This window comes from Parasteatoda tepidariorum, chromosome 10, assembly GCF_043381705.1.
Source record: "Parasteatoda tepidariorum isolate YZ-2023 chromosome 10, CAS_Ptep_4.0, whole genome shotgun sequence".
In the NCBI taxonomy this organism is placed as follows: domain Eukaryota; kingdom Metazoa; phylum Arthropoda; class Arachnida; order Araneae; family Theridiidae; genus Parasteatoda; species Parasteatoda tepidariorum.
This window is the reverse complement of record NC_092213.1, coordinates 86,910,617-86,936,245: the sequence shown is the minus strand read 5'-3', so window position 1 is coordinate 86,936,245 and position 25,629 is coordinate 86,910,617. Positions and strand designations below refer to the sequence as shown.

The 25,629-nt window shown below is 29.5% G+C and overlaps 1 protein-coding gene across 1 annotated transcript in view; it reads right to left on the bottom strand.

Annotated features, from left to right (window-relative positions):
- The window catches only part of LOC122268388 (visual system homeobox 2), a 179,860-nt gene extending 154,459 nt beyond the window's left edge, over window positions 1–25,401 (bottom strand). Inside the window, exon 1 of the mRNA XM_071187051.1 lies at window positions 24,566–25,401. Coding sequence (XP_071043152.1) covers window positions 24,566–25,022 — 457 coding nt within the window. The 5' untranslated portion in view covers window positions 25,023–25,401. The remainder of the gene's footprint in view (window positions 1–24,565) is intronic.
- Window positions 25,402–25,629: the final 228 nt, after the last annotated feature.

Here is a 25,629-nt window from a genome sequence, read left to right as displayed (position 1 = left end):
GATCTCCTTGACCTCGTGATCCGCCCGTCTCGCCCATGAATTTTAATTAGATTTTTTTTTTTTTTTGTGTGAAATCTCAAAATGTTTCACTTTTAGACGGCACTTCATTGTATGAAAATTTAAATAAATCAATTTAAATAATTGCATAATGAATTTCAATAATGCGCATTTACTTTATTCTTTAAAAATAAAAGCGCTAATTTTGAAGGGACTCCACCGATTCATAATTTTGCAGCATTTATTTATATAAGTGCAAAAATCTTCCTATTTCGATTTTTTCACCTGGATTTCGTTATAGAGAGGCTTCTTTGTCATTAAAATAATAGAATTTTTATTTAAACAGTTTCTTGCAAATCTACAGACCACCCTCGATCATCTTCGCTGGTAAAATCAAAATCGTTCGAACATTTTTCAGGAAAACATTCTAATAAATGGAATAAGTATTACACTGTAATTTAATAGCGCGTTTTTAATAAATTAACCATATAAATAAACATGTATTTTACTGACTACCGCTACGTATTCTTTATTCTAAGAGTTAAAAAAATAATAAATAAATAAACTCTTTTTGTCTATATTTTATTAAAAAAATCTATTAATTATCTATTTTCATCTTTATGATCCCATTAAGTTGTCGGAATTCATTTTGTTCGATATAAAAAGAAAGAAAAAACCCTGTTACACTTAAAAGCAACTGATAAAATATTTTGAGTTTCCGAGATGCTGCGGACAGAACGATCACAAATACAGTCGAACCTCTATTTAACGAAGTTGCTAAATCCCGATAATAAGTTCGTTACATGGAAAATTCGTTAAATCGAAAATCACCTTTTAAAATGCTTAAATAACACAAAACAGGTTTTTAATTCATAAACACTAGACTAAATTAAAATAGTAATTGGTGCACCTTTATCTTGTAAACTAGTATCTACTATTTATTTTATAAATCTTAACCATGAAAGAAATCTGCATGGAAAAAACAAGAATAGAGCAAAACATTATCCAGTGTTACACTATCATGCTGCATACATTTTCAACTAAGAACAGCTTATATTTATGCATGACATTTTGACTGTATTTATTTGCTGTATAAAATTATAACTGCAAAGTTATTTTAAATAGGGAAAGTGAAAGTTAAATAGGGTAGTGAGAAATAGGGAAAGTTCATCTCGAAGAAAAATTCGTTAAGTAGAAAATTCCCTTCGCTATTTGGAAGTTATTTTACGAAGAAATTTCCAAAATGTTCCTCAAAAAAAATCGCAAAATAGAGAAATTCGCAAAATGGAAGTTCGTTAAATAGAAGTCCGACTGACTATATTAAGAAACGCTATGCATCAGCTTTTGCAATGGTGCATTTTACCCATATCTGTGCAAAATGTGTCATCATCATTTGAAGCTAATTTGTAGAATTTTGATAGATTTCATTTTCGTAAAAAATAATACTTTAGCAATTAATACAGGGCAGTTTAGCTCAAGTATAGTTTCAAATAACCTTTTAATTTCAAGACCATGAACATAATAAACATTTTTATAATTGATTTTAAGCTTTCTTACTTATAAGAATTTTTTTTATTTATTTACTTTTTATTTATTGATTAATTTTCTTCGTCAAAATTAACTTGAAAGACTGGGCTTAAATTTTCCTTTAATCGATACTGTACAGCACTGATAAATAAAAAAGTAATTAACCTATTCAATGAAAATATTCTTTTTATGACATCGGGAATCTTTCAATCCAGTAGGGTAATAAGTACTACGCAACGATGCAAAAAAGAAGAAAAAAAAACATTAAAATTGAGTCACCGAATCTTATTTTGATTTATTTTCACTCAAAATGTCTCCATTTGCTTGTCACCTATATTTACTTCTTTTTTTCTCTTTTACATAAAGCAACTAATCCTAAGAATGATTTTATCTACATATACTAGCTTACTTAGTATCTTACTATAATATTTAAAAAATAAAAAGCGTTTTTTTTTTAAAATTAGTTTTCTTTTCATTGGTAACGTATCCATATAATTTTAAAAAATTGCCGCACGTTTGCCGTATTATTTCTGAATTACTTCGGCATAATTTACAGGGCCTTAGTGATACATTATATTGTAACCTTAATTAACTCTAACCACAGGTTAAGACAGACGCACACACACACAGACACAAAAAAAAGAAGAAAAATACAAATCATGCTCTTCTAAGATTGTGTTCACGGTTCCCACCAGATCACTGAAATCAAGCATCACTGGCTGCGGTCAGTGTGCGGGTGGGTGACCACTTGGATCAGTCTGCATAGGGACCGAGGTTGTGCAGTGTGGGTCCTCGTTAAACTGTTCTACCGTAAAGTGCTCGACTTCGCGTGCAGGTCGTCGGGCTACCAAAGCAGGGGAGCCACCCCCTCTGCAGAGGATCAAAACTGTGATGGCATGTCTTCGGATCATCTTCAAGGATGCTTCCCAGAGCGTACCAATAGCCCAATGTGCAGCTCTAGTGCGACGTAAATGAACTACAACTACAACAACTAAGATTGGGTTTGGAGATAGATTTTACAAACAGAAAATAGAAAGTGAAGTTTCACACACAAAAAAAAGAAAAAGAAAAACAATATCTATCGTTAGTTTTAGCTTAACAAGTAAACCTAAAACCGCAAATAACAACGCAGTCCACAGAAACCTCTAATATTTCTTAAAAGGCTAAATTCCCTTCAAACTACAATGTGTCTGTAATGTAAATGAAATGTATGTATGAATATGTATCAATGATGATATGTATGAATATGTAATATGTAAGAAGAACCATCAAGGTTGCCTTGTTTAACATTAGATTGCCTAAGGAAGTCATTTTCACTGCTTTTAATTTCAATTAGGAAAACAATGATGCATATAATGACACAATTTCTTAGAGTTTTGTACAACATATAATTTTTTTTTATTGTTAATATTTACTTATAATGACTTGTTATATAACTATAAATAATATAAAGAAAATATCAAAAATTAATTTTAAACAAATTTCTTTACACATTGTTTATTCTTTTTACAATCCAGTCATTTTGACTGCTTTTGTGCAATATAGGTATATACTACTAAGTTTCAGTCTTTCTAGTGTTAATGAAGTGTACACATTATTTATTCTTTTTACAATAAGTTTCAGTCTTTCTAGCGTTAAGGGCCACAACAGTTCAAATCATGGGTTGCAAAAACTGTCTCCATTGATGTTTGTTGGATTGATTTTAATATATCCTGCCTATGTACGTGTTTCAAGATGCTGTTGTGGCGTAACTACCACTATAAATAGTAAATACCGAATCACTATTATATAAGACATGTTAACTTGATTCTATCATGAGGTACCTTTTGATAGATGAAGGTTGACATAGTCGATAATTAATTCCCCACATTGGTGATCTACGGACGTGATAAGAAATTGTCAATATTGATGGATGAATCCACATTAAACAGTTGATTTGCTTAAAAAAAAATATATATATACTGCTCAAAGAAAAAAAAGAAAAAAAAAGAGAGAAATCCGGTGAATTGCAAATAAAGTCTCCCGGTTAATAAATAATAATGAGCGAAATGCTAGAAAAAAAAATAATAATAGCGAAAAGCTATAAAAAATAATAATAGCGAAAAGCTATAAAAAAAATGATGGGAAAAAATAGCGAAAAAGCTATTAAAAAAAATAAATAAAAAAATAACGAGCGATATGCTTGGAAGAAAAAAAATACATATAATGAGCAAAAAAAATTTAAGTTAATAAATAAAACAGCATTAATTAACTAGTGATATCTGTTCATCGAATTCTATCACAGATAAAATTCTGGAAGGGGAGTAATGTGGCGTAACTACCACTATAAATATTAAATACCGAATCACTAGTATATAAGAGATGTTAACTTGATTCTATCATGAGGTACCTTTAGATAGATGAAGGTTGACATAGTCTAAGATTAAATCCCCTCAAGATAAGTCCATTTTCTATTATATACTGAAAATTAACACTTTTCTTTTAAGTGCCTCTCTATGCTCTTGAAAGCAATTTGAATGCTAACATATGCAAGTCTGGCACTACTTTATGAACATTGATTAAAAATTATTGATTTGAAACAAAGATTACAAATATTTTATTTTTGAAATTCCAATACTTCATTAATTTCAATTCTGTTCAATAGCAATTATTTTGCCAATGCTTTAAGAAATTTGGTGACAACTGAGAAAGTTGGAGTTGCATTAAGAAAGTTGGAGTTCAAAAATCAGTACTTCTGTTGACTGATAACTTTTTTGAAGGTTTGAAAAATAAAAATAAAAAAACAAATTATTGTTTTCGGTCATTACTTTACACTGAAATCAAATCCAATAAACATGTTAAGTGCCAGTTAGTGCAGTTCTCTTATAAGAGTTTTAAAAATGAATTACAATTGTCATTCAGAATAGAAAATTTCAAATTTTGTATTATTAAAATTTTGAATTCTTCATTAGTTTAAAAGTCAATTCTAATATAAATAATGAACTTAGTAATAAAGTTAGTTTGCTGTGGTTTGTTCTCATATGGTGTCAGAAAATTGGCGACAACCAACCTTAGTTAGCCATCAAAAAACTACATTTCATTTGGTTACATCTTTCTTTTTCGGTAGCAATACGTAGAAAATGATACTCTTGGCCACCGCGGCATTAATTTTTTTATTTCTAAAAGCTGAGAGTGGCATCAGTTAGCTTGTTTATAATTTTCATGGAACGTTTGTGCTTGTCGTTAGTTCTTACCTGTTTTATTAATAATAAATGTTTTGTCCTCTTTAATTCTTCGTATTTTATTTAATAATTCAAACTCAATCTGTAATATTTATAAACCCTACAAGCTGGATAAATTTTTAGAACCGTTTGCAACACAAAAAGCAGAAAATGTTTTTAATTTTAGAGGAGTTTTGGTTATATTTTACTANAATGTGCAACAGATATCTAATTGTTAAGATATAAAACTTTAAAAAGGTTGGTATTAAAACTTACATAGTAGCACACAAAATGTTCAATGAGAAAATTGAGGTTTGTCTGCTGCAACCACCAGAGATATTTACATTTTAAAATTACAAATGTGTGTGTCAATATTTTCGTCCAAAATGAGTGGTTTCAAAAAGTTAAATCGGAGAATTACTTCAAGAAAATTTCTAATACACACATGCTAAATTATATTCCCAAAATACAAAAAAAGAAGAAAAAAAGAGCAACATACACGATTATTCTTGCATTTTAATAAATATTTTCTTGGATGCAAAACCTGAGAAAAAAAATTTTTTGCACCGTTGGTATGATAAATTTCACACAGAAACGAAGAAATTAGGTTTATATTAACGAGAAAGGTATTTTAAACCCACACAGATTTTTTGCGAAAATTGTCCGCAAAAAAATGACAACTAATATTTTTAAGTTCGCGGGTCACAAAAAAAGGCTTCGGATGCGGCCCCTTGTCGCCAGTTGGAAACCACTGATTTAGAACTTAGCTTTCAACTTCATGCATAAAGTGATGAATGCAAAAATTGTATTTAAAATACAATCCGTCCGTTATCAAAAATATTAAATGACAGTCTCACCCAATTTGCTATAACAATATACCTTTAATAGTAAATGTTATTTCAAAAAATGATTATTTAAAAAATAGGTATGATAAGGGAAAGACACTGGAAGCACAACTGTTCCATTTAGTACAGATGTGGAATAAATTCATGCCAAGAAAGAGCAATTATTGCGAATCGTGGTTTGGTGAGCATCTGTGAACCCTAGTAAATTAAGAAAAGTCCATTGAAGTAAGTATGAACATGAATGAGACGAAACTCTCATGAAATTAAGATAACTAAAGGTTAATTAAAAGAAAATATTTAAGTAAATGAGTAATTGTCGCATTGCACTATAAGTATAAGAGCCTATATTGCTGAAATACGAACGAAAAAAAAGTACCACTAATGGCTGAGAGATATGAGGTACTCATTGATCAAAATTATACACAGTGAGAAAAAGAAGTATGGTCAAAATATGGTAAAATTTATCGTGTTCTTTCAATGAATATACCTCGGTAATTTTTTAAAAAAGGTGCTGTGGTAATGAATGTGCTAAAATTAACAATAAAATATGGTTTTATAATATGTGAAAAAATTTTAGTAATTATAGCATGTCATAAAACCATTTATTTGGTTAAGTTAGTCTTTTCAGGTTTTTATTTTTACTATTTGTGTAGTAAAAAAAAAAAAATTATTTTAAAAACCAGAATTTCCAGTAAACCATTATGCTTAAACATAAATAGAAAAATTACCAAATGGGTGTATTTTGGTTTCATGAACCAGCGTTAAGTTTGCTTTCATTTTTCTTTTTATTAAAAAAAAAAAACCCAGAAATATTATAACCATACAGTTCAGTAATTTTAACAGATTTTTTCTTCCTCCGGGGAGTATAAAGTGGTTACAAGATTACGACAATTAGTTCATAAAATCCCCTCAAGTACATTTTGTTGCCGAAATTGATTGCTATGTGGTCATTTTTGCCCCTAAGGGACCAAGGAAGTATTTTAGTTTCACTTAAAAAAACTATTACAAATTAAAAGCATTTATCTCGCTCACTAACTACACAATAGTATATTCTAATTTAAGAAGAGCAAATATTAGTTTGGTCTATTTTCTAAAAGGGGGAGTGAAAGAATGAAATTGATTATATCTTTATGGACCAGTCTAATTCCAGCCGTGCTCCTGGCATTTCACATTTTGCTTATTAGGGTTGCTTTCTTCAAAATACCTCGAAGTGGTTATTAGTGAGGCGGCACGCAATCTTTTGAGATGTTAAATAAAAATACCGATCAATAAAATAATTAATTGCATAATTAAGCATTTAACACTAGAAAGACTGAAACTTAGTATATACCTATATTACCCAAAAGCAGTGAAAATGACTGGATTGTAAAAAGAATAAATAATGATCAATAAAATAATTCACGATCAATAAAATAATTAATTGCATAATTAAGCATTTAACACTAGAAAGACTGAAACTTAGTATATAACCTATATTACCCAAAAGCAGTCAAAATGACTGGATTGTTAAAAGAATAAATAGCGTGTGTAGAAATTTGCTTAAAATTAATTTTTAATATTTCTTACATTATTTACAGTTATATAACAAGTCATAAGTAAATATTAACAATAAAAAAATTATATGTTGTGCAAAATTCTAATAAAATGCGTCCATTATGTGCATCATTGTTTTTCTAATTGAAATTAGAAGCAGTCAAAATGTCTTCCTTAGGCAATCTAAGTGTTAATGAATAATTTTATTGCCTTTACAAAAACTTCATTTTAAATTGTAAATGAAACTTTATCTTATAATAATTACTTTGCACCTTTATCGAACAAACTTTTTCCTCCTTAGTTGAACCATTTAATGCACTCCCCACTAAAATATACAGGAAAAGAATTTAAACGCTTCTTTAAAAGTAAATGTAATTTTTTATTTTTTTTTAAAATTCTTTGCGTAAAAACTTTTTTATCCCAAAATCAATAATGTTTTTTTCCTTATCTGTTATAAAAGTAAACTGCAAAAACATTTTAAGAGAGGCGCAGCAAAATATAGGGTACATTTTTCAAAAGTTTACTTTTTTTTTCAAAGAAACAAAACTTTCTTAAATACTATTTTCAAGGTAGATACTGTTGTAAAATCCCTTAAAAATTTTTAAAAAAAACCAAAATCTTTTACTTTATGTATAAGTAAATACAAAAATAGTACAATAGTTAAATAATTTATAGAAAACGTTGCTTCAATACATTTTAATATTTTATTATCAACAAATTAATCTTTTTTACATTTCAATCGTCACATTATCTATAATTTCTACAAAAAGATTTAAGGTATTTTTTTCATTACTATTTGACTCGCACATTTTCTCATAAATATTTTATTATCAACGATATATAGTCTTTTTAATATTTTAATTCTAACATTATACTTAAATTTCGGATAAAATATCCGACATATTTCGTCAATACTTTTTGATTTGTATATGTTTTCGCTGTTAAACATTTTTGACATAGAAGAAGTAGGTACAAAATTTTGACAACCATTAGAAAGTTCATATGGAACGCGCGTAAAATAGCATCATCTGTAGTTATAGACATTTTATTTCTCAATTTGTCTTTAATAATATTTAATATGGTGAAACATCTCTCCACAGCTGCATTTGAAAACGGAACAATTAATAAAGCTAAAACAAGAGTCGAGCTAAGTAAACGTAATGTCGAGAATCGAGCTAAGTAATATCTTACTACATTCCACAAAAGGGGTTAGGTTCCAAAATTAAATCTTAATCTTTTTGTTTTGGTTTAACATATCGATTTTCATATCACCATCTCACACATTCAGTTATAAATTTTGATATTAGAACGTAACCAAAATGAAACTAGTAAAATTCACAAATAACCCTAAAACAAACCCCTAAAAACAAATTCCCCTATAATACTTACTGAAGATTAAAAATCCCCCTAAATTTAGGGGGAAACCCCTAATCTGGCAACACTGACCCCTACAAACAGAATAAAGCCGTATTTTTGAATAAAGAGAAAAAAGCCATTATTTGGAAATGTTCGTCGGAAGAGAATGAAACCGTTATTTGTACAAAAAGAATACAACCGTTACCCTACAGATAAACGTAAAGATATTTCAGATGTCCACTTATTTATCACTCTGTTGATCTTCCCATTTCTTGCACTCATCACGTTTACGCATATTTGGGTGATTCTCACGAAATATGGCAATTTACAGACTCTTGCTCCAAGATCTAACTACAAAAAGAACTTTTTTTTAAAACACTTTAATAAATAGCATTGCTGTTAGCATTTTAAAATGGCCTTTCACTAGCATAGTTTGTTTTGTATAGTTATAAAATTTAATCGAATTTCAAAATGTCATGTTTCTGGTATATCAATTCAAGCAATATTTCCAATAATAACTAGCTTCAAAACTTCGCACAAATTTTTCAATACCTAACTTTTTTTTATCTCAACCGTTGTAAGCATTTCTAGAATATAAGCAGAGGGTATAATTTACAAAAACCTTGTTTAAAATAATTTTTTCTGTCAATTATTTGTTTGACACATGAAAATCTGTCATTTTCCTGGCTACTTTTATTTAGTGACTTATAGCCAAAATAGATAGCGCCAGCAATCAATATCTTAGGTTAATAGATTGATTAGAATACCATCCTATCTGAACATGTCTTGTTGCATGAATAAAGAACCAACTTTCTGGATCAAAATCTATTTCAAAGAATTTTTCAAGGTAAGTAGGCTTTAATGTTGTCATTTTCCTGTCTTCTTGATAACATATACTCATTATAACATAAACTACATTACATACATTAATCTGAGTTATTTCAAGAAATCTTGTTGTTTGTAACTTTTTTTACTTTTTGTAACTTTTGTTGTTTGTTGTTGTTGAAATGTAAACGTCTTAGGTCAAAATATTAAATTAAAGTAAAGTTAAATGCTATGAAAGGGCAAATTTGTCATTATCCTGACTGTCATTTTCCTGGCTTATGAATGCCAGGACATTGACGTGGTACCAGAAATTTTTTTAAACAGTATACTGTAAAGAGGGAAAGAAAATATTAACCTAATACCAAGTTTATGCATGATTGTAATATGCTTGAATGTAATCAAAGTTATTTATTTATTTAATGATTGATTATTATACACAATTTTATTCTGTACACATCAGCAACAAAAGTTTTTTTGATTCTTTCTACAGTGGATAAAAATAATTAATTTAAGCAATTTATGGTCCATCTAACATAAAAGCTTAAGTTGAGTTACTAACTATTAACTTAAAATGACTGTTTTTTAAACTTCTAAGCTAATGTCATTTTCCTGGTGTTCAAGATTTGGTGAATTTCTATTTTATTTTTTTTTTAGAGCAAATTTCAATAAACTACACTGCTGTCTTTAAGACTTTAATAAATTTAACTAAATAAGTATAAAAAAAATTTTTTTTTGAAGACTTTGAAATTTGAAGAAAGTTTATTGGTCCGAATTGTCATGTTTCCAAAGAATCACCCATTTACTTGCAAATTATTTTAACTCTGCTTTGTCTGTATCGTGAATGACCGAAATCAACGGAATGTCCACTTTCACCGGTCAATGTCAACAATCACAAATCTCCTAAATATTTATTATATCCGATTTGTTATTAACATATTTGCTGTTATATTTATTCGATATTTCAATATCTGTTGGGGATAGATTAGGAGAAACACCGGAGTACCTTTAAAAAACATCAGTGTAGGGCAAATGTTTACGGGGCACTTAACTAGTATATATATTTCGGACTTTTAATAAAGTTGAGTATGTCAACATTCACAGATGGAAGTCGACAACCACCCATTTCCGTCATTATCACCTTTTTTTTTAAACAGTAACTTTCATTGAAAGCTTTGTGTTCTGCAGTTGACCACAAAATTCTAAAATAGTATTAGAAATAAACTTCTCTATAATAAATAAACTCTTAGGTAAAAAAAGAAACATTGAACGAGTTTTTATAGTCACCAAAAATCAAAGGGAAATTTCAGAAAACAAAATTTTGGATGAAGTGATTGATGTGCAAAATAAATAGATTTTTTTCCCCCAATAGAATAAAATCTGCATCCATACGATAAAACACTTTTTGAAATCATTCTGTTTATCTTGTATACGGCGAGAAAAGCGAGAAGAGCATGTATGAAAACTTCCTTGATTATTTGTATTTACGAGCGATAAAAGCGTGTTTCTCAAAAGTTCTTTAAAATAGTTCCGAAAGAATTGAATTGATAAAGTCCAAAATAAAGGGTGGATTCGAATCAATGACCTCCGGAATCGTAGTATTTAGGATGATGCTCTAACAATTATACCTCCTAGAATAGGAAGATATAGTTAACACATCAGGGCATACTAATTTCAATCTTGCAAAAGGTTGTGTGTATATATATATATANTATATATATATATATCATCCTAAATAACTTTTCTTCTAATGATCGGATTTTCACGTATTAAGTGCCAATCTTACTATTTTCTGGGGGTGACCTCAAATATGTTAATTGTTTAGTGCAAGCAATTAATTACGTTACGAAATCGGACACAAAAACGTACTTTCTCTGAATGAACATAGATTTTTTTTTTTTAACATATTTAGATTCTTAACCTTCAAAATATAGGGGGTAGCAGCAATCCGGGAAAAGTGGTCCCCATAGTTTGGTCAGGAGAGCGATTTAAAGTTTGGACCCCTTAATGTTAATTTCACTTTTTTGTGTTTTTAGTCATATTTTAAAAACTAATTAAAAACATTTTTTAAAAAATTGCCCCCATTCATAAAACTCATTTACCCAAAGATAATTTCATGTAAAAAAAAGTTTTTAAAATTATTTATTATTTTTAATTATTTAATTAAATTAAGGATGAAAAAACAGTTGAATTATAAAGGTATGAATTTTTTTTATATCATATTAATCTAAATGTTTTTGAAAAATCTAAAATTTCAACTGTTTTTTTTTCTTTTTTATTAGAAGCTAAGAAAAATTAAAATTAATTATTTTTAAAGATGATGATAATATTCAGGGTGATCTTTATTTTTTTTATTTTATTTATTTATTGCGGACTGTACAGCTAAGGTGTATATCCCATATTTCCGTATAAGCCACTTTTGAGACTTTTTCTCAAAAATTAGTTATCACATAGGTTAGTTATTATTTAGCTATATAGCTATATTATTAGTTATTATTTAGCTATATAGCTATATTATTAGTTATTATATAGCTATTTCGACACACTTTGGTTCCGTTTCTCTTTTTGACAGTGTGGAACAGACTATTAGAAAATTTTATAAAATTAACTGCCTTTAATTGTTTACCAATTTACAACATTCAAAATAAACCGTGAATTTTTTTTTTTTTATTGTAGAAAATATAATGTATTTTGCAAAAACCTCAGTAAACCTGCATTTATATCTATATTTTTAGGGATGTATAAACTCTATTTACAAATTAAAACTTTAAAAATTAAAATTTAAAAAAAGTTCATTTTTCTTATCCTTAAGTTTCTGATAAATAATAAAATATTTTCTTGCATTTAAATAGACTTTACTTCAATAATCACTTAATTATAAAAAGAAAATTATAAAAAGAATTTAAGAAGAGCATCCATATGCATAGATGCTGTACATAGTAGTGGTATGTACACGTTACTGGGCATATAGTAGTGGTATGTACAGTGCGCAAAAAATAATCGGGTCTTCACTTTCTAAAACTTAATCTTAATCGTTTAAAAAGGTGACTTCAAATATGTTAATTAATTAGTGCAAATGATATTTTAAGTTACAAATTCAGACTGAAAAATGAATTTTCTCTGAATAAACATCCTTTTTTTGAGACGTATTCAGTTTTCTGACCCCCAAAATGTAAGAGGTAACCGCAATCTGGTGGTCAGGAGAGCAGCCAATTTTTTTTTTATTATTATTTATTTATTTTATTTTTTTTGCGTATTTCACTCTAGGGTAAACTAACCATTGAAGGAACACTTAAGCCTCGCTTGCCTTTTAAAAAATCATATTAATTTCAAAATTCGTAATTTTAGTTAAATGACAGTGTCAACATATTTGTTACTAATTGCAAATTGTGTAAAAAAATTGTAAAGAACTTACATAATATTGTTTTAAAGTTTTGGAGATTCAAATAACAAGTAGTAAGAAGACCAAGTGAAGGAACAGCTCTTACCAGTGAATGAACACCCAGTAAAGGAACAATTAATTTTGGTTATTTTTTAATGCTCTTTATGAATTTATAAGCCATACAAATATTTAAAAACATGTAAATACTTGGAAAATGTTAACTTTTTTTGTAATCATGAATTGAAAATTAAAGTGTCAATATATTAGCACATACTGTTCATTCACTGGGAACTCTATGCCCATTAAGGAACATGCCTGTTCCCTCATTGGTTAGAAGTTGTTTTTCGTATTTTCAACATACTTTTGATGCTGAACATCACTATTAAGTTTATCTTTTATTTTCGTTAACTTAGAAAAAAAACTAGTAAACCTGTTCCTTCACTGGTTTTTCATCGTTTGGTGATCCAGTCATTATTATGTACTTTATTCTGCCATGATGCTTAAAAAAGAAATAAAACGTAACTGCAATAACTATATTTTTAACTCTCTTTTTCACAGTGAGAAAAATAAAACTATTACATGCAATTAATTCCACTTCAAACATATTAATACAAACACTCACCTTATAATTTTTTCAAAAAAACAAGGTGTTGCAGAGATTCAAAAATTTTTCCAGAGAAGTCTATTTGACCAGGTAATCCAAAACATTCCCAGATGACTTCCTATTATTTGGCAGTAAGCTATTGTTACCAATCAATCGAAAGAAAAACTTTCAAATTCTTATTTTTAATCAATATATATGAAATGTTCCTTCAGTGGTTGGTTTACCCTATCTCGAGAACTTTTTTAATGAATTGAAAAGTTTATGTACACACTATTATAAAATTATTTTATCTAAAATCACCACTCAAAATATTACTTTTAGTAAATATTTATTATCTTTAATTAGTTTATTTAATAATAGTAAAAAAATTTTGAATTGTAAGGTATACAAAGTTATACATCCTTTTGACGAAAGGCGAAATACAAAATGTGAGCTAAATAGTTCTTGAGAAATTGAATTGCGAAAAAAATCGCATTTTTACACTTAGCTCATTTAATTAAATAATTGTAACAAAAATATGACCAATCATTGCACTCCTTTAAGAACACAAAATATTTTCAGCTCATCTATTTAAATATGAGTAGCATCTTATTTAGCGTTTTACTTCTGTATCTCATGTTTTGTTATCTCTAATAACAGTGAGTTTTCATCACCTCACAGCATATTAGGATAAGAATTTTTTATCTATTTAATCCATACTTTTTATCCTATATTTTACAGTACAAGACATTTGTGTTTCAATTCTCTTAAAATAATCTCAAGATATGGTGAAATAAGCAAAAAGTAAAATTAACATTAAGGGGTCTAAACTTTGAGCCACTCTCTTATGCAAATGATTGGAAAAATTCGGAAAAAAAGGTATATTTATTCAGAGCAAGTACGTTTTTGTGTCTGATTTCGTATTTTAAAATATCATCTGTCATTAGCATTCTTGAAGCCATCCCCTTGAACCATTAAGATGGAGTCCGTAAAGATCCGATCATTAGATCAAAAGTTATTTAAGTATGGTCTGTTTATTCTTTTGCGCACTACATGATACAGCACATAACAATTGAATCCTATTGTACATAACAATGATATGTAAAGCTTTGTACGAGCATGATAAAGTACAGAACAATCATACCTGCATAAACATATTTTTTCATTTTTATTTAACATATATATATATACATAACATTTAACATATTAGTGTTAAACATATTATTATTTTTTTAATATTGATATTACTTCGTGACCCTATTATCGAAGGAATGAAATACATCGATGATTGTATTTTATATGGCCTAGATTCAATAATAATGAGTAATCAGATTTTTCTGCGATAAAAACCCGATTACGTAATTGTAAAAAACCCGTTTAATTAATAAAAAAAAGAAACAAAAAAGCTGCCGATGAATAAAATTTACTTTCGTAAATTTCATATTTAGAAATCCTAAATTGAAAACTAACTGTATTCTTTATTAATCTTTCCGAGTATACTATTCCTGATTTCTAAACATGAAACTTACTCTGGTAAATTTCATATTTAGAAAACCTGAATTGAAAACTCACTGTATTCTTTATTAATCTTTCAGAGCATACTATCGCTTCTTTTTAAGATGAAACTAAATGGTATATTTTATTGTGAATAAAAAATAAAAAAAAACTTCTCTAAAGGAATGCATCCTTGTAAAACTAACACACAAATATTTTGTCTATAACACCCTTTCATCGAATTGTATAGTACATTACATTTGAAAAAATTTGCTGCGTCGCAAAACATTTCTTACGATTTAAAAATCACTAGGCTTAAGATTCTTTCTTAAAGCAATGCTTACGGAATAATCACAATGAATGCTCTCACTTTAAAAACATGTACTGTCTCCCAGTATACAACAATGGCCTTGACCAGGGGTTCGTATGTTCGCCCCTCGAAATGTTTCACTTTATGATATATAGAAAAAAGCTGACCAGGTGGCCGAGTGATTAGCTTGCCTGACTGCGGAGTCAATGGTTGCGGGTTCGAATCCTGCTCAGGGCATGGATGTTTCTTTATATCTCTGTGTTCTATGTCCTTTCTTCTGTGCGAATGTAACCCGCCCTATAAACGGGTTTGTGGATGTATGACGTGGGTGACGCTACTCCACCGCCCTGGCTTAGCCGTAGGTGCTCACTGGGTAACGATAAGAGAGTAACAATTCTGGCATTTATGAGGCCAATGGGAAATAAACCCAAGTGTCCGCCATTAACCAAATAATAATAATAATAATAATGATATATAGAAAGCAATTTTTCCTTAAGATTTTTGAAGTTATACTTCTTATGCGACTTCCAACAAGGTTGCGTTAAACGTTTAACGTTATATTTTTATTGGCCGGGAAATCACGTGGTAGGATCCAGTTTTCCCTCATTCATTTCCATATTATTTTGGTTCTTACTAGCATAAAAATAATAAAAGTATTGTTTTTCTATAAATATTTTTTAAGTTTGTTTTGATACACATATAATTTAATAAGGTAGTATTTTTTTATTTTCAAATTTAGTGGATAACAATTATAAAAAATGAGTGAAAACAATCCCACGGACAATGCGACGGATTTAAGGTTATGTCAAGGTACGTTTCTTATGAATATCAAATTGATTGTTTCCCTTCTGAAATTACATTATGACGCATTCACATACATTACAAATACATTTTCCAGGGCGAGACGATGAGGCAACCACAAGAGGTCCACGAGGGAAAAATGCACAATATTACCGTGATTACAGACCACGGAAGCTAGCGGAGCAGGAAAAAGAGTCGTTGAATAGAACTAGTGATCCTTCTACGACTGCTGATTCTTCTACAATTAACGTTGCGAAGTTTAACTTCTTCCGCACGGAGGGACTCCACGCACTATTTTTTTTATAGGTAATATTTATTATTTCTTTTTTATCATAAAAAATATTATTTGTTTCATTTCTAAATATAATAAAATGTATTTTAATGAAATTATTATTTGTCGTTCATCCATAAAATATTACTTTTGAGAGAAGGTTTGCGATTTACTCAAAAATCTGTTTCTTTCAGGAAGGACAAAAGAAAGTAAAACCTGACTTTCTGATTGTTTATTTCCTATAAAGAGACATGACTTTTTTTTTCTTTCTAAGAAATCTGCGAAGGCGGGGGGGGGGCACGTTTCTCTTTCTAAGAAAGAGATTCTTGCTGTTAGCTAGAATGCCAAATGACTTAAATTTTTATTACTGCTAAAATGTCCATCATTTCTTGTTAATTGTGCTTTATTCTAAAAATGATTCCTGCTCAGTTCGAAAGTAAGTGCCTATCATTTAATCTATCAGAATTTCCTCGAGCAAAACAAAACACAAGTTCCCCAAATTCATAAATAATTTCAGTTATTGGTTAAGTTATATTCTATGGTTGCTTATTAAAAACTATATTTATTTTACTGATGCATCTAAATAACTAACTAAAAATATTTTTTTTTGCCATAGATATATTTGTTTTAAGTTCTGAAAGTAGTTAAAAATTATTCTTTCAAGATATGTATTTTCTACTTTATTCATTCATTTTTATTAGTTTATAAAATAACTTTTTGATGGATTTTGAAATTCATCGGTTAGTAAAATCATTGCTCTCTTACTGTTATTATCTCTTTCCTAATAACCTTTTTTTCTTCTCCAGAGTTATCTTTAGTGTAATAAATTTTAATCTTTTTGAAATTATGGCATTTGAATTCTTATTTATTATTTTTTTTCTCTAGCTTTAAAACATTTATTTTATTTTAGACTTACAAAAAAAAAAAAAAAAAGAAAGGAAAAAGAATCAATGGTACATTTTAGTTCCGATAACATGCAAATTTAAACTTATATGTGATTATAATTTAAACAATTATTTTTTAAAAGACATTGTTTTCAGTCAAAATTTTAATTTTTTCTTCCCCTTTCTCGAGAAAAATTTATTTTTGCATTATACGCCTCATGTTTATTTATTTCATAATTCGTACTATATATATATATATCCGTTTATCATAAATATTCATATCAATTTATTTACCATCGAAATAATATTTTATTTCAATCTTGGCTAATTAAAGTTAATTTAAAAGTAAAAACAATCACGAAATTTTACCATTTTAAATACTCTAGACAAGCGCTAACTTAAAATAAGATGCAGCTCACATTATAAAAGTAATTATCCAAAATAGAGCAAAGAAGATGGAATTATGACAAATTTTCGTAAAAAGAGTAAATTAGTATTTTGCAGGATAACCTTTGGATTTTATTACAGATCTCAATCTTCATAGCATTGCATTAACTAAATTTTGAGTTACGGAAGGTGATGACTTTTATTAGATCTTTATTGTTTTTTATATCGTGTTTTTTCGGTCAAGATAATCCTACAAGTTCTCTCGTGGATTAAGATCTGGTGACTGTAGAGGGATTTCAAATTGTTTTCGAGCAACTCATAATACTATAGAAGCCATTCCTGAACAGTTATGTTTTGTATCGCTGAAAAATAAGTGATCAAATTTGGAGGCACTTTGACGTACATTATTTTTCAAAACATTGTTGTACATTGATTCATTATACCACTTATTACCTCTAAATTTCCCAATTCTGATGCACTCCCAACAATACTGATGAACTAAAACTGATTCACTATCGTATTTCCCTGATCCTTTCATATTCTTGGGTTCTTTATTGGTCTTTCCACAGTGGGCCATCATCCAAGGTTTCGCGGCCGAAATTTGTATTTCGATAAAATTTGTTTCAAAATTTGTATTTAGGAGATTTTATGTGCAGGTAAATTGAATCCATAGTTGAAATTTTGAAATACAATAAAAATACCCCCCAAAAAAATGGCGGCTGAAATAGGACGAGCAAAAATAAAAAATAATAATATAGTACGTTTAAATAATTAAATATAGCAATGAAAATATAATAATTTTTGTCATTTTATATTAAAAATGAAAAGCAAATTATATTTCCGAAGTGATATTACAAAATAACGCGAAAACATGAAGAAAAGAAACGTAATTTTTGTTTTTTGGTATATTTAGGCCATCTTTGCAATACGGGCAAAATGGGGCAGATTTTTTCAAAAGAAGAAACATCAACGAAGATAACAAGAAAAATTTAGCTTATGACCTCGTGGAACTTTTTGTAACTCAGTTTCGAAAGTCATTCAAACATTGTAAAATGTCAAATGATAAGATATAAACTATAAGTGTGTCAAGAGTATTAACTAATCCAACACATTAAAAAATGGTACTATCATTTCAGACTCATTACTCTGATAAAAATGCAAGAATAAATTGAAATTCCTATCTATATTTCTGAAATAAAAATGCAAAAGCTACATTAAAAATAAAAAAAACTTTTAACATATTTTTCATTACATTGTACTCTCGTCGGTCCAAAAAGTAATTTATAATGTTTGGAATGATAATGAATACTTAATTTGGGCTATAATAAAACTGCCTACACATATTTTAATTGAAAATTTAATTTTTGACTTTCGGCCAAAGATCGTGTTCCTCTGGCCCACAGTGCTTTCTCCAAACTTTTTGGTTTCCATCTGAACCATCGATGTTGAATCAGAAAATATTACTGAATAAAAGAAATTTACCGGCTTGCAAATTCGACTCTCCTTTTACGATTGACTTTATTAACGTATGGTTTGTTTCGCATATCCCGTCCATGGTAACCTGCTTCTTGCATAGAACGCCGAACAGTTTCAGGACAACTTCCGGATAATATTTTCTACATCAGCTTTTAATTTATTTATTTTTTTTGAACTTATATTAGGATTTTCTTTTACTTTCCTTACAATAGTGCGACTTTCTCTGAAAGTTAAGATGCATGGTCTCCAGGATTTTTTTGATTTTTTGATTTCGAGTGTTGCCGAACGTTTGAAACGACTTTTCGCATGGTTGGCCGACTTTTGCCAATTATTTTAGCAATCTCTCTTTGAGACTTTTTCCATTTTACATAATTTTGCAATTACGTCTTTCAAATTTTCAGATCCAGAGGAAGTTCCTTACCCTAAAGAGCCATCAATAATAGTTATTCAGACTTCACAAAAATACTTATAGCAATGTCCACATAATTCCGAAAAAGACGCATTAAAGCTTATTTACAGATAATATAATCCAAAGTTTTTGGAGTGATACATATGTTTGAGATGCATATTTGACTGATATAGAACAAAATACGCTTCACAAACAATAGAAAATGTAGTTCTTACTTACTAAAAAAAACATGTTCCAAATCAGCAGTTGCCAATCTCATACGAATTTTGCATTTATTTTTATTTGAAAATGCAAACTTTTCATATTGAAATACATTGATATTAGTTCATTTTTACATACATGTTACCGGCAAATTTTGAAATCCGGCATTCTATAGAGTGCCTAGACATTGTATATAAAGCCTAAAACTAGCAGGCAATGTATGAAACGATTTATATTTCACACATTTCCCAGGCATTCTATAAAATGCCAAATGAGAAATCGGCAAAGTATAAAATGCATCTCCGATTCGTTTTGTAATGTAATGAAATGTAATTCAAAATGACAATTCAGGCCTGCCATATTGCAACAAATAGGTTAATTTCTTATTTTTTTTATCTGAACATTTTGTTTCCCTTAATAAGAACATAAATTATGTTTTGTACAACTTTCATTTTTCTCTACGCATTTTGAATAAATATATTTTTTAATACCACTCTCATTATTTTTTCAGAATAACACTTTTGTGGAGAAATGCGCACCATTTACATAAAAACCTCATCAGGACATTTTTTTCATACTTTGCCTAAATAGCATTTGTCATTCTATAGAATGCCTAGGCATTATATTAGACATGAGTTTAGAATAGTAAAATTTTAAATGGATCCTTTTCAGAAACAATTTCAGGAACAACTTTACGTGAATTTAGATAATATTTTATAGACATTTCATTCTCACGTGTTATTGAATATTTAAAAAATTTTTTAAGCTGAATAAATCAGTAATTTAGATATTGCACGATGTTACATGAACTTAGAACTAGACATTTTTGAAAAGATAATTTAATTATTTAAAACTTAACTTTTCATACAGACCAGAGGTGGCGAACCTGCGGCTCTTTGAAGGATTATCTGCGGCTCTCGATAAATGTACCCGAGTTCCCTTTTCATTTTTGTGATATTTTATTTTAAAAAATTATTATCGTTCCGTACGTGTTTCAAAATGTCTTTTATATTACTGAGAACAAATATGAAAGACTAAGTGCAACGCTGTTCAATTCAAGGTGAGTTTTCCATTTCCAACATAATTATGACACAAAAAGCATCTGGAGAATTAGAATTAATAGAGATGCAAGAAGATCAAGCTCTACAATTAAAATATAAGTCGACGTCGATTACTGAATTTTGGAAATTTGTACCAGAATCGAAGTATCCTGAATTAAAAAAGGCTGATTGTCGAATTATTTCAATATTCGGAACAACGTACTTATGTGAATCATTTTATTCCACTTTAAAATTCGTGAAATCCAAACACCGATCAGTATTAACTAACCAGCATCTCAAAGAATTACTGAGAAGTGCTGTCACCAATTATTCACCAAATTTTAAAGAATTATCAAGAGAAGTAAAATAAATGTGATTAATATTTAAATTCAATACACTTGTTTTGTACTTTTACTTATATGCTCTCAATAAATATAATTTATGTAAAAAAAAATTTTTTTTAATAACTTTTTTGCATACCTTTTAAATAAGTATTTAATTGCGGCTCACGAAAAATTTCAACTTTTAAAAAATGACTCGACTATCAAGGAGCTTGACCATCCCTGATATAGACCATTGGTTTGTCGATTCTTTACACTCTTTTTTTTTTTTTTTTTTTTTTTTTTTTTTTTTTTTTTTTTTTTTTTTTTTTTTTTTNAGACAAGGAAACTCCTGGATCAGTACCCCCAGAGGTATTGATTTGTTGTGGGAACATGGAGGACTTTGAGACTCGACAGATTTAACGTGCATCAGTCACCATTTACTACACGGGGAGTCTTCAGCCGGCGAGGATCGAACCCACGACCTCTTGGATATGGGCCCAGCGCCCTACCGACAAGGCTATCCCGGCCCCACACTCCTTTTTGAATGAAATCTCTAATTTAGGGATTAGACCATCTTAGAATGAAAAAGGTTTTTGTCAAAAATTGTATTTATTCTCTGAAAACTGTTTTAAAAAGAAATGTGGGGTTCATTTTGTTTTCGTATCGCACAGAATAACTAAAATGCACGGAGAAAGAAATTTTGATAAAATGTCCGTCAAAAACATTTCTACTAATAATAAACTTATTTTATTAGCGAAAATATAAAATATATAAACTATTTTTATGGTACCGGTTTACTAGAAGTTTCGGCTTTTTAAATTTTATTTCTTATTACCACACATTTAGTAAACAATACAAAACTGAAAAGTAAATTTAACCGAATAAATGGTTTTAATGTCATGCTCTAAAACAGCGTTTCCCAAAGTCTGGTACGCGTACCCCCAGGGATATGGGAACAGTTTAGAGGGGGTACGCGTTCTTATGCCAAATATCTTGCAACAAACGAAAATTTCAAAAAACTTTTATTTAAAAACAAAACCAACCATGGAAATTTGCGATTACGTATTTTTCGTTTGGCTATTTTTGCAGAGCTAACAGTTAATATGTCATAACTTTATTAGTGGTGTTAACAGCTAGTTTTGATTTTTAACTTTTGTGCAATTTTTTTATTGTAAAGGTTTGTAATAAATTCTACTTATTTAGATTATTTTTATAAAATATAATTTTAATCCCTCTAACACAGAATTTTTTAGTGAAAATTTTATACCAAAAGGAAAAGTAAACATATTTTTAAAAAAATGCATTCATTTTTTAATTAGTGGCACACAGCTTTACGAAAAATTTAGACAGGGTACACAAAAGTCATAAGTTTGGGAAACATTGCTCTAATATATAAGGAAAAATTACCAAATTTTATCACGTGATGTGAAACAATATTTTGTTTTTAATCGTACAAAAGCGCTTCTGCAAAAATGACCTTACTTTTTATTAAATTTTACACACATTAACCATATTCTAGTAGTTTTGACTAGTATACTTTTCCTTCTCCTATTTTTAGAATTGGGAGGATTTGTAATATGAATTTATTGTTTAATTTAATTTAAATATTTATTCATTTCTCTTCGCAACAAAAATAGTTTTTTTTTTTTTAAATAGCAATCAAATTTGTGTTATTAGACGGTAGTAAAACAGCCATTACTTTTCATTTAAATATATACATATTCCTGAAAGAGTGATGTGCTTTTCTTATCCCTTTATTTAAATTAAGAGATATAAGTAACTGTTAATAAACTCTTTACATTGGCGTACATTTTCATGAAAGCTTGAAGACGCAATAAAAACTAATTACTTTAATATTTCATGAATTCAGTTATTACATTTCGCGTAAATAAATGCATTTTACAATAATAAAAATAATAATGGGGTTAATAATAAATTAATATTATGCCAATTTTGTGCATGCTTTTAAAATTGCAGTTGTTTATTATCCAAGAGTAAACTTTTTTTTTTTTAATCATACGACATTATTTGAACAATTGATAACTAAATACATATGTATATATATATACACACACATGAATGAATGGCTGCAAGAAGTAGACTCAACTACCAGATATTGTCATGCAGTTTAGTTTAGTTCAATCATAAAATGATTCCTTTAGAATAAAATATTTCTTTTATTGATTACTCCATTTTTCGATTTGATAGGAAGCAAAATATTCTATTTAGTTTACTTTTTTTTTACTTCAAGGTTTAATCTTTCCTGTTTTTAAAGTAAATATCTGAATGAGCTACACTCCGCTAAATAAAACATTACTGTTTCTCTATTTAAGTTCCATTATGTATTTTATCTCATTAAAGGGAGATGCATTCGTATAAATGTCTTAATTAATAATTATATTCACTTAGAATTGACTCGATATGAATATTATTAAAAAGAATAATTTATAATGCTTTCGTGTAGAAATTGGGAAAATAAAATTCTAGTAAGTAAGTGAAAATACTCAATCTTTATCACAAAAGAGTAAAAAGAATTTAGGTAGAGGTATAAAATTATTCTTAATTCAATTCATCAAATTATAACAGAATTTTTTTGTATACACCGTGTGAAATAATTTCTTGAGTAAATAATAAAAATGGTAAAACATTACCTTATTTGTAAGTAACATTGCTTTGAAGCAGAGCTTATATTATTAATGCTTCATTATTAATAATACTTTGAAACGACAAAAATTGCTCTTACTAAAAGCTAGAAAATAATAATAATAATGATAAAATACTGCCTTAAATGCCCACCGCAAGATGCAAAACAATCAGATTCTGGTCTCATTATCTTCTCTGAAACATATATTTTTTTTCTTCGCAAAAATTAATAAACGAATAAGCATTTGGGACATTAGTCATTATTACTTGAAAGCGTTTATTTTACCCATAAATAAATAAATAATAAAAAAATAGTTACTCAAATCTATTAAGATGTAAGTTTTTCTGTATTTCATAAACCTAACTATGTTGGAAACAAAACGAGTAAACAAAGAATAAAATTATTAGAGCAGAAAAAGGTACTACTTCAAACAAAACAACTACTGATGAGTTTCAGCAAATGTATATTGAACATTTGATGTTCTAAATTTACATTTTACCCTTTTAAACAAACATTATAAAACGAAAGTACCCGAATAATGTTTCCCGATACTGTTTCGCAAACATTATTAAACAAACTGACTAGTTTTTTCTAAGAATGAATTGCAAACATTATTAAACAAACTGAATAGTTTTTCCCGAAAATGAATTGTAGACATTATTAAACAAACTGAATAATTTTTCCCGAGAATGAATTGTAGACATTAGAATGAATAGCAAACATTATTAAACAAAACTGAATAGTTTTTAATGAATTGCAAACATTATTAAGCAAAACTGAATAGTTGTTAATGAATTGCAAACATTATTAAACAAACTGAATAGTTTCTAATGAATTGCAAACATTATTAAACAAAACTGTATTGTTTTGTCCACGAGAATGAATTGCAAACATTATCAGAATACCCTCCTATTTGAATGCGCGTGAATATTAAATGACAATATAAAGAATCATAACACATTTTATATGAGCTCTCAAAAGTTCACATATCTCCACAACAACAAAAAGTACAATTATTGTAGTGGAATAAAATTGGAGGCGTGTACAACATGAAATAGTGTCATAAAAGAGAGGACTTACCGCCGCCGTCTGTTCTAGAATGGTGTGACTGGGGTCCTTGATCGAAACCCATCATGGGCATGGGCGGTGCGGTCATGCCATGCATGGTTCCCGCCATGTTTGGCATGAAAGCCGTGCCGAAGTACATGCGGCTGGGGTCCGGAAAACATTGGGCCGCGGTGGGCTGGTGGGGCCGTGGCTGGTAAGGGGAGCAGTGGGGACCGACAGCAGACGATGAAACAGAAGAAGGAAGATGGGTGCGATTGGGTGAAGGGGAATCATTTGCATTGTCATTATTCCCCAGTCCTAAAAGTTCTTGGATTGCAAATGGAGATCGTTGATGAGAAGGTCCACTGTTTGGATTGCTGGTCGGGCGAGGACTCGAGGCCGTGTTGGACAGTACCGACAGGTGGGGATGGTGTCCCAAGGGAGGTCGCCCGTGGTGATCCCCGTGCAGCAGATTCATGACGGACACCATGAGCCGGCCGTACGGTTTGCTGTAGGAGCTACTCCCCGCTCCCAAATTGCCACCACCGTACTCCAGAGTTATTTATGGACCTCTCTCCCTAGGTGCGTACTACTAATAAACCAGAGATCCTATACACTAAAGCATGATGATGACCTATGAAAACATGTCTTCACTCAATCGGTAAATACGTTTCAATGACTTTTACAACATTTTTCTGCACCACAGGTCAAACAGTAGTTAATGGTGTGCACGCGACGATGTCACAGCCAATATCGAATGCAAAAAGAACAAAATCGCAAAACGTTCCAGAAAACAATTGTCGCCACCACACCACAGAACACACTCGTGGTGTTTTACACACGTCGAATTCGAAAGCGAATGCAGGTGGTCCCCCCTTTTCCGACAAGCCTAATTCGATCCCGCCCTTTTCTTCTTCCTCGTGACGTCATCGGTACGCCCAATCGGATGTCATTCGAGAGGCGTGCCCTACTCCCCTTGATTGACAGTTCGGGATGGAATGAAGGAAGGGAGAGGGGGGTGCAGAAAAGAGAAAGAAAAGGGAACTCTCTTAAAAGAAGGGTGTATGAAAAGAGGATGGAATCTGTATTTTGGCAGC